Source organism: Suricata suricatta, chromosome 7, assembly GCF_006229205.1.
Source record: "Suricata suricatta isolate VVHF042 chromosome 7, meerkat_22Aug2017_6uvM2_HiC, whole genome shotgun sequence".
NCBI lineage: Eukaryota > Metazoa > Chordata > Mammalia > Carnivora > Herpestidae > Suricata > Suricata suricatta.
The window spans coordinates 40,878,268-40,888,439 of record NC_043706.1 but is presented as its reverse complement, the minus strand read 5'-3'; the positions used below and the strand labels follow the sequence as shown (position 1 = coordinate 40,888,439).

The 10,172-nt window shown below is 56.2% G+C and overlaps 1 protein-coding gene across 2 annotated transcripts; it reads right to left on the bottom strand.

Annotated features, from left to right (window-relative positions):
• Positions 1-2,507: 2,507 nt before the first annotated feature.
• On the bottom strand, positions 2,508-10,172 carry SLC29A1 (solute carrier family 29 member 1 (Augustine blood group)). Of its 2 annotated transcripts, none has more exons than XM_029944856.1 (13): positions 10,063-10,172; positions 8,779-8,861; positions 6,761-6,842; positions 6,435-6,637; positions 6,196-6,335; positions 5,749-5,883; positions 5,555-5,652; positions 5,354-5,432; positions 4,814-4,911; positions 4,486-4,594; positions 4,165-4,250; positions 3,595-3,794; positions 2,508-3,248 (listed from the first exon to the last, which is right to left on the bottom strand). In XM_029944856.1, exons 2-13 carry the CDS (start codon positions 8,805-8,807, stop codon positions 3,137-3,139), a joined length of 1,371 nt encoding a protein of 456 aa, XP_029800716.1. In that variant the 5' UTR covers positions 8,808-8,861; positions 10,063-10,172; the 3' UTR covers positions 2,508-3,136. The 2 variants fall into 2 exon arrangements, with proteins under 2 accessions (XP_029800716.1, XP_029800717.1); XM_029944857.1 differs by lacking the exon at positions 10,063-10,172 and adding an exon at positions 9,463-9,597.

Here is a 10,172-nt window from a genome sequence, read left to right as displayed (position 1 = left end):
TCCAGATTAACCTCTAAGAACAGACACACGGATATATTCCAGTTTGTTGGTTATACCAGAGGCTTGGCCTCTCTTTTTTAAGGACAGCTGATTTTACTGGGGCTCTTTGCTTTTCCAGAGTTTAGAGCCCCAACACTTCATCACGGAAGATTTAAACACAAGGGGCACTTCGAGGTCGCAGTGGCAGCTACCCCAGGGTGGTCAGGAGCTAAATACAGACTGATGCTTCAGGCCGAAATGTCACATGGAAGGAAGACGGTGACGAGCAAGTCCTGGCAGAGTCAGGGACACCTGGCTGATTCTCATGGTCAGTCTCCCCCTCCCTCCCCCACCACAGAAAGCCAGTGCTAGGGAGAGCGCCCACTGTGGTCAGGAGCCATCACTGCAGTTGGGTGGGCAGGATCCCTGGGAGCTGTATTTTCTAACCCCCACCTCTCCTGTCTTCAGGTGAAGACTTCACGGGAAGTCAGGGAAGTCAGGAGAACGGAAAAAGTGAGAGACTGCAGATTTTTGGCATTTGCATTGAAAATGCTTTGACAAAAATATCCTAGTGATTTGCTTCAACATCAGCTGGAGAGTGGAAGGAAGGAAAGTGACTCAATCAAAATGTTTTTCTCCTCCTTCAAATCATGGCCGGGGTTGAGAGAAACCCACTTCACACCCATCTCTATCCCAAGAGCACGGGCAAGGAAGTGAGTCCCACCGCACAGCTGAACACAGGCATGTGAAGACTGTGCGGCAAGGGACACCCGGAGGCAGCGAAGGAAGTGGTTTCTGAGTGCCTCTGGGAGCCAGGGAAAGCACTTATAGCTTGAAGAGTGAAAACATGCACAAGTGACCCTAACTTGAAAGCCATGAATTCTGTCTAGTAGCTAGAGTCAGTCAAGAGCATGGCAGAAGTCAAGGGACAACATTCCTGAAGTTCTGAGGGACAGAAGGGGAAGGGATTGCACGAACTGGCTGTCACCGCAGGCAGTGGTGGAAGATCATGAGATGCTCAGCATGTTCCAGGAAGAGAGACCAGCGTAACACTAAGTTTGGTTCGGGATTATTCTGTGACCATGCAGGGGATGGTCTGAAGGACGCTTGGGCTGGAGTCCTGAAAGAGCAGGCGGAGGCAGTGAAGCGACCCAGGGAAGAAGCACAGGGTCCCTGAGGGGCTCTTGGTGCCAAGGGAGGGTCCCAACAGGACTCTCAGTCTGGGATACAACTGGGAGGTCAAGAAGGACTGAGAGGTGGGGTGCCTGGCTGGCTCACTCGGTTGAGTGTCCAACTCTTGATTTTGGCTCAGGTCATGATTCCAGGTCATGGGATCAAGTCCTCCATTAGGCTCCTGAGTGTGAAGCCTGCTTCAGATTCTTTCCTTCTCTCTCTCAAATAGAAATCCAAAAATAAAGGTGGGGAAAAAAGGACTAAGGGAGAAAAGAGGAAGAGCGCAGGCTTATTTCAGCCTCTTTGCCAAACGGCATTGCAAAGATGGGAGAATCCTCAGGGAACCCCTGCTTTTGAATCAGATAGGAAAGGAATACCTTGTGTTCCACCAACCTCAGAAACATACTCTGGTTGGACCTGTACCCCAGAGTGCATGGACTCTAGTTCTTCATGTAATGATATACTTAACTATCCTATTAGGACCTCAGAGCTCATCCAATAGTCTTAAAAATGTGCTAAGAGCCCTTAATGAGGCCTGAAGCCTTCAATTAAATTAAACTGAGAAACAAAAGCCCTGATGGAGATGCCAATTTATAGTGATCTGCTGGTCAGGGATTAGTGAGCACTCTGGGCTGTAGCCAGGGTCAGTAGGGGTGTGTGTGTGTGTGTGTGTGTGTGTGTGTCCGTCCCCACAGTTGCCAGAGCTCTGGCCCCGCTTCCAGTCAAGAAGAGTAATATTTAAGAAGGGACTCCACGGAGGGAGGCCTATTCCATCCCACCCCTGGGTGAGTTTAAGTTTAAGAAAAGGGGAGGGCCCAGTTTTAATGCAAGGACATACAGGCCTCTTGTTCCCCAGGAAGACTTAGCTTTGGTGTCAGAGCAGAGTGCCAGATGGGGAGAACCTTCGGGCTGCGCCTCTTCTTGCCTGGAAGTGTGGGAGGGCAGTCAGGGGAGGAGAGCTAACCTGTTTTGCAGGTTCATTCCTGTGGCTGAGGGATGAGGACAGGTGGAAAAGGTGGCAGTGAAGACCAAAAAAAAAAAAAAAAGTGACACACTGATTCTATCCCCAGTCCTATGAAAGAAGGAATTAAGCAGCAAAGAAAAATGGCCTTTCTCAGTCTCAGCCGGAAGCCTGGATGTCCCAGCTCCACACTTGTCCCTTCTCTGTGGCCCCAGCAGGGGGCACTGCAGCCTCTCAGAGGCTAAGAGGACTAACTGCTCCCCCGCCCTTTGGACCCACCCCAGCCCAGCGCTGGCTGGCGAGGCTCAGCTGGGTCGTGCTCATCCCCCAGATTCCGGCTGCCATCCTGCTGCCCTCTCTAGGGCATGAAGCTGCGGCTGGAGGACACAAGGAGGCATGGAGAAAAAAAAAGTTTTATTTTATCAGAGAGCCTCTAAAGGCACCTGGTTTCTGTTGAATATAAAAAAAGGCATAAAATGGCAACTGTACAGGGTGCGTGATGGGTAACAACAAGGCAGGGGGAGGAGGGGAGGAATATGGAGATGTAAAGGGAGGAGGCACATGGGAGAAGGGGGATGGAAATATCAAATTGGACTTTAGAACAGATAGTCCTGCCCCCTAGCCACCCCTGGTTATAGGCAGATGAACAGACACACACACACACCCCCACAGGCAGGAGAGCGCGTGTGCGCACGCACGCACACACACACACACTGAGCCTAGGAACCTCTGCTGCCCTGCTCACACAAGGATCAGTCAGAGCCAAGGTGGTGAGGGGCGCCCTTGAGCAGATGCAGAGACTGCATCCCCTCCCTTGATTCTGACCCTCAGGCTCATAATATCCCCACTGTCCATCCACAGAGGCTCCTTCCTCGGGGCCTGGACACCTGGGCCCAGAACAGGCCGTGAGAAAGAAGAAGCTGGCTAGCTAGAAGAGAAAACCTCCATGCCCCTGCCTGTCCCTGAAGGAGAAGAAAGGGGCCAGAAGCAGGTGGCCACTGCAGTTCTTCTATCCATCCATGGTCACACAATTGACCGGCACAGGAAGGAGAAGACAGCCCCCAGTGCCAGGCCCAGTGACAGAAAGAAGGCCATGATGGCCCCGGCTGTCTCTGCCTCGGCCGGCTTCACTTTCCTAGAACCAGGAAAGCAAGGCTTCCTTAGAACGGCCCCCACCCCAGCCCCACCTGAGCATCTGGGGTGGGGAAACTTGCCTGAGCACAGAATTCTGCTGACATGCATCCTACTTTCCCACCCCCAATGTGGCTTTTCCCTCTTGGGGGACTGTGTACTGGTGGCTGTCTCTCACCGACCTGCATCTCCACCTAGGTGCCCTACCGCCCCCCCATCACTACCCCTTCACCTACGTGCCTTACGTGCCCCTCTAGGACCAGGGAGTCTCCTGTTGCCTCTCTCCCTCCACTGAGCATCCACTGCTGCAGCTCTAGACCCTGTCTGATGCCACCGAGGTCCCCACTCACTTGGGCCCGAAGCACATGCAGAGACTGGCGAGGTAGCCATTGGAGAAGGCGAAGGCTGCCATGAAGAGGATGAACCAGGCGTCGTGCTCAAAGACCACAGCCAGGTACCGGCGGGGCTGGACATTGCAGAGCAGCAGCAGGGGCACAAACAATATCCGGGCCAGCACCAGGCTCGGCAGCCAGTGGCTGTCCTTCCCGGGCTGCGGAGGAGCGGTGGTGCCTCAGCCCGGGCTGGCCCACAGCCTCCGCTGGAGGCCCCTCAGGATCTGGACTGAATCTGGTCACCCTTAGGGCAGAGTGATTGGGAGGGGCCACGGTTGAGCCTTCTGGAGTGCTGGGAATGTTCTATGTGTTGACCTGTAGGGTGTGTGTGTGTGTATGTGTGTGTGTGTGTGTGTGTATTCACTAAGCTGAATGCTTAAGACCTGTAAAACTATACACAATGTCTTGGTTTAAAAAAGATAAGAGAGCATGGTCTCCTTACCACCACACTATATCTTGGTTCCCTTTCTGGGTCTCAGGCTGGGATCTTCCCTCTCACAGGGCTGGGTGCCCCCTTCTACCACTTACCCATGTAAATATAGCCGTGAGGCTCCGGCCCAGCCAGTCAAAGACATTGAAAGTCAAGAAACAAGACACAGGAATGAAGTAGTCTCCTGGAAGAGGAAAAGTAGATGCAGGGATGGTTATTAGGTCCAGAGAGCCAGATTTAGCAACTAAGCCCCTCACTGGGGCTCAGTTTCCCCAGCTGTAAAAAGAGATGTTTCCAGCCCTCTGAATGGGGCTGGAGAGTCTAGACAGGGAGATGGTGGCCTAGGATCCCCCTCCCCCACTCCCAATCTTGCTCTAGCTCCTATCAGTCCCCATCCTGGGAAGCCACGGTGTCCTCACCCCAGGCACTGTTGCCCGCAATGCTGGACTGGACCTCAGCAGTCACAGCGGGAAACATCCCAATGGTGACCGTGAAGATGAAGCAGACGGAGAGAGCCGGGACTAGGATCTGGAGGAAAGGGACCCAGGCCCGTGTCTTCGTGGTCTTGTGCATTGAAGGACCCAGAATCCCCACCCCCTGACACACAAACACACACAGGCGAATCCAGGAGAGTGGCCAGTCTCGGGTGGGAAAGGGAGCGGATGGACAGTACGCAGGTCAGGCGGGGCAAAAGGAGGAGAGAATGAGGGTAAGGGGCAGAGGACAAAACGCCCATGCCCCACATACGTTTCTGAGGATGGCTCGGATCGAGTGGCCTTGGTTGGTGGACTCAGACTTGGGGGCTGCAACTCTGGACTCCTCTTTGTTTGCTTTTGGGTCCTCTCCTGGGGGGTGACAGGTTGTGGAAGCATCAGGATGTAGGTGGGACAGAACAGAAGGAGATGATACAAGAGGGCTGGGGTTAGCTGGGGGTGGACACTCCTTACCCAGGGCACAGCCACACCCTACCACCTAGCCCAGACCTCCGGTCAAGCCCACAGCATGGGTCTGGGGGTCCTGACCCAGCCCAGGAGCCTCAGGTCATATTACAAGAAACCGAAATTGCTTCCCATTGCCTTCAGACGTTCAAGGTCATCCAGAATCTCCCCTCCCCTCCAACTTCATTTTTCCCAGTTTTTATTTTCCGTTGTTCCTCTCATCCCAGACCTGGTCCGTCTGGCCTCTGGCTTGTTACTGCCAGCAAACACAATATACTCATTCTTGCCCTCTATGTCCATGCCGCCGGGCAGGCCACCCTCCACCCCAGCTTCTTTGGGCCATTCTGACCTTTACTAATGAGATCCAACTTGGTCTCCTGTTCTCCAGGCCCTTCAAGCTTGAGCTGCTGGTAGTAACGATAGAATTCCTACCAAGAGAGGAAGACAGTGGAGGCGGGTTCAATGGTAGAAGCTCCAGAATTTCCACCTCCCCCAATAACCCCGGAGTCCCCCCCTTAGACCCCAAATCTGGCTCTCTCCATGTGCTTACCAGTCGAGGCAGGCCCAGGTAACACATGATGGCCAAAACAATAACCACACAGGCTGTGATAAAATAGCCAAAGGCACTTTCTGACAGCTCTGAGCCACCTGGGTAGAGGGTGTGCAGAGATCAGAGACCCGCCCTGCCGCTGTCCCTTTCCCCCAGGTAATTAGACCAATAGGCAGAGGGTAGGCAAGACTTACTGGCGATGGCACAGATCATGGCTAGTGAGGCGAAGAAGCCGGCCAGGCCCTGGCCACTCATGATGGGGGCAGTGTAGCTGGTGGGCAGGAGGCCAGCCAGACCAAACAGGCTGCCCTGCAGGATGGCACCGAATGCTAGGGGCACAAGGTGGGGATCAGCAGGGGAGGGGGAACAGGGTAGGACTTGCTTCCGCTGGAGGTGGCCGGGGGCCCGTAGGAACAGAGGTCCCAATGAGTCTCAACCCCGAATGGCCCTCTCGGCCCCTACTCCCAGCCCTGGTCTGTGGCTGCTTAGGCCTCTTGAATCTTGACTACCCATGGCATCCATTTCCTCCAGCAGGAGAAATGGGCTCATTCCTGGCTGACTGTGGTTCTGAAAGATACGTGGGGGTGGGGGTGGGGATCCAGGAAGATCTCTGCCCCAAGCCTGCTCCCAGCCCTGCTTACAGTTAATGAGCATGATCTTGATCATGGTGATGACGAAGAAGGGCACGGCATCCAGATGCACCTTTACCAAGATAGCAGTGACCAGGAACACCAACAGGATGGCTACCAGGCTGCCCAGGATCCTAACAGACTGGGGGATCCTAAGCCAAGACAGCAGGGGGAGGAGCGGTGAGGCTGGGGGCTCAGCCCAGAGAGAATACGAGGAGGCGAGGGGTCAGGCCAGGGGCCTGGACATTTACCTCTGATGCAGGAAAGAGTTAAGGCAGGTGAAAAACAGCAGGGGCAGCATGGCACATAAGGTCATGACATTGTTGAAGAGGGCACTGAGATAATTCCGCTCTGGGGAGGGTACTGTGGGGGTGGCTGAGGGCTGGGTGTCCTTGCTGTTTTCAGCAGTGACCAAGGACATATTCTGGGTCTCGTCCAGGCGGTTTGTGAAATACTGTGGGGGTTGCAGAGAGAAGTGATGAGACTTCTCTCCCGGGGCCCCCAAGTACAGATCCAGGCCCTACATGCCCAGTGGACATGCCTCCCCACCCCCGGAGCCCAGTACCCCCAATCTCACCCTAGTGGCCGTCATGAAAAAATTCCACGGAAGCAGCGTCCCCAGACCCAGCATGAAGAAGATAAGCCAAACGGCTTTGTACCTGAGGATGGGAGAGGAGAGAGGGGCCTAGCGACCCACTATCCCACCCTCTTTCCCAAATCAAACCTAAGAGCTCCTCCTTCCCCAACCTTCAGTGTCTCCAGCTGTCCCAGGGCACAGCCATCTGGACCCATGTGTGCGAGTCCACCTATGGGGTTATGTGAAAGGAAAAGTATTCTAGGATAGGGAAAAGGGCACAGACAAGTCCACAGGGAGAATGGGATCAGGGACACAGGACTGAAAGGCATGGCTAACAGGACCTTGGTTCTCAGCCCCAAAGACTCGGGGCACCCTGCAGGCTTGGGAACCAGTGTGACCCACACATCCGGAGGTGGTTTTGGAAATCCTGCTAAAGGCTGGGGCGGGCGGGTGCAGGAGAAAGCAAACAGCAAGTTTCTTCCACCCCCACTGGGCAGGCTGGAAGTGATTATGCTGTCTGGGTAGGGAGGGACTGTGTGGCTCCCCAAAGAGGATTCTGAGGTCAAGAAACTCCCAGATCATTCTGGACTTAGTGGGACAGGAGGGTGGGGTGCCTTGGGGTGGCTGGGAAGCAAAGAAGCTGTTTTCCCTGGCCCAGACAAAACTAGCTTTGTAGGTCACACCACACAGCGTAGGCCAGGAAGTACCGGGCCACTGGACACCTCAAAGAGTAAATAAGTGCCACCCCAGCTTTGGCCAGGGCATTGCCCCAAGCCCCACACTTCAAGGCCTGTCTGGGGCAGCTAGCCTCTTCCCCAGGCAGCCCTGGACCCTCCTCGTGTGGTCTCCAGATGTGTGTCACACCCTCTCCACAGCCTACGCCTGCTTTCTTCACCGAGATGGCAGGGACAAAGCCCAAGGCAGGGAGAAACAGGTCTGGCTAGAGTGTGGGGCCCAGCCTCACACAGGAAAGGCCTGGGTAAGCGCCCCACGTGGGGAGGCCTGGCCTTCGCAACTGTAGCAACCCAAGTCCCTGATTGTACCCCGGACCGTGAAGAACACAGCTAAGGGCTTGATTCAGAGGTCCCGGATGCAGGGAGAGGCGCCCAGTCATGGCTGCCCGGAATAGATGGTCAGAGCGGGGCTCGGGGAGGGCACCAATACATGGAAATGGGAGAGGGGTTCGCAAAACTGCCACCGATGGTGAGCCTGATAGGACAGGCAGCCTGGGAAGGGAGGAGACAGGGAGGGAACCAGCCTGGCCCTGACTCCTTAAATTCCCTCCCAGTCAAATAAATCTCACCTCAATTTTACAGGTTGGAACAGTCCCAGAGAGATTAAGCTAAGTACCCGAGGTCCCACAGCCAGACGCGGCCTAGTGCTGTGACCTCTGGCACATGAGGGAGACCGGATTGGCAGCAGAGAGGGGATAGGGTTGGGGGGCCTGGACTGAAGGAGTTTTGGACCACAGGCATGGCTCCGTCAAATTTCTTGGGTCCTAGACTCCTTGGAGGGTTTAAACCATGCTACAGCCTTTCCCCCGCAAACACGTATGTATGATCACCGTTGTGGGTCTAACTTCAAGGAGCTTATTAGGCTCCAGAGGTGGGGAAATGAGAGGAAGGTCAGCTCAAGGACCAGGGTGAGCCAGGGTCATCTAAGGCAGGGGCCAGGGCCAGGGCAGTTCTTCCAGATGTGCTCTGGAACTAGGGGTGCCGCCAATTATTTCCCCAGAGGGATGGGAGGAGGAACTGGAAGCTTGCTGGCTGGCTGGAGAGCAACAGTGGAAACACTGAGAGGCCAAGGAGGAGCTGCCGCCTCCCCTCATCCTGGCCCTCCCCACAGGCACCCTGGCTAGGACAGGCATGGCCCCCACCCCTCATGCAGGCCTGACTCATAGCTACTTTGCTGGAAGGCCAGTCAGCAGTGGAAATCCCAAATTCCAAGGGACACCACACCCAGCCCCCCTGGAGACCCACTTCCGCTCCCCTGGATCCCCAGCCCAGGTCCCCCAGTACCTGTCCTGAGGCTGGTGACCGGTTGTCATGGTGACCGTGTTCTCACTTGGGCCTGGCTGACAGCTCCTTCCCTCTGGCGCTTGCTGGGGGCAGAGGCAGTGTGAGGCCATATCTTGGCCCTGCTTCCCATAGGCCTCTTTAGACTCGTGGGGTAGTCGGCAGGCAGGGCTCACAGAGCAAGCGAGCTGAGGAGTCCCGGGGGACCCCCTCCTGGCCCTGCCCCCTGAGGATGGCTCAGTCTGACCCCTCTGCCCAGTCCTGTCGGGCCCCCTGCCTGCTTGGGCTCTACCTGGCTCCCGGCCTGGCCACCGCTCTATTTTTATCCAGCAGCTGAAGCAGTTTGTAAGCTGGGCAACGGGAGAGTGGTGAGCAGGAGAAGAGGAGGAGGAGGAGGACAAGGGGGAGGAGGAGGAGGAGGAAGTATGAGGGCGAGGCAGGGAGAGACTAGCAAAGAAGGCAGGGAAGAGGATGAGAGCAGCCAGGGACAGCGACAACAATGATAATGGAAGGAGGGACCGGAGGAGGGAAGCAGGAGTCAAAGCAAAGAGGGCGAGGAGAGGGGAGGAGGGAGGGTGCGAAACAAACCGATATGCAGCAGCCGCAACAGCAAGAGCCACAGGGTAGAGGACAGAAGTCAGGCCAGAGATGCCTCCCCCGCACCAGGTCCCTCTTTGCGGGTCTGACCTTCACACCCTCTGGAAAAGCCCCAGCACTCATGGCAAGAGTGGGCCCTGGAGGTGGGCCTGAAGCCTGCTGGAGGCACCCCGGACTCCAGCCTCTCTGCTGGTTGCACTTGAGCCTTCCTTTCCAGCTACTGCCCAGGGGCTTCCTAGTTCCTGGCCAGTTTTCTAGGAAAATACTTCACCATGCATGTGGGGACACAGCCCTTCCCACAACCATGCTGGCCCCTCCCCCGATGCCTAGTCCTGGCCCCAGGGCCGCCCCATCCCCCTTCAGTTCCTCTCTGACGCACTCCCAAGGCCCCTGTCCTCTTCCCCTTTCAGAGAGCACACTTGAAAGGAAGAGTAGGGGAGCAGGGGCACAGGCCTGACTGACCATGTTGTCCCAAAGCTCCCGGCCCACCCTGTCAGGATTCCCCCGCCCGCTTCCCACTCTCGTGCAGGGCAGGCGCCCTGGCACCAGATCAGGCGGCTTTCCCTTTGGATGGCACAGAAAGCCAGGCAGGCATGTGCTGGCACATTCCCCATGCGCAGGCCCAGCTCTGGAGCCAGGTCTGCTGTTTAGGGCAAGAGCCTGGGCCCCTGGGGTAGGGCTGGCACTCACCAGATGCCCAGTCTTGCCAGCAGAAGGGTCAGAGCAGAGGGGGCCTGGGCAGTCCAGGGGAAGTGGTCCTAGATCAGGCTCCGGCCACAGGCCTTGTCCATGGGTGCCCC

Excerpts from the sequence above, each read along its gene's own strand:
- SLC29A1 (XM_029944857.1), bottom strand. The coding sequence starts at position 9,495 with ATGAGTGCTGGGGCTTTTCCAGAGGGTGTGAAG. Across the intron at positions 6,638-6,760 it reads TTTTCATGACGGCCACTAGG|TATTTCACAAACCGCCTGGA; the intron begins GTGAGATTGGGG and ends CAACCCCCACAG. Across the intron at positions 3,249-3,594 it reads TGCATGTGCTTCGGGCCCAA|GAAAGTGAAGCCGGCCGAGG; the intron begins GTGAGTGGGGAC and ends TCCTGGTTCTAG.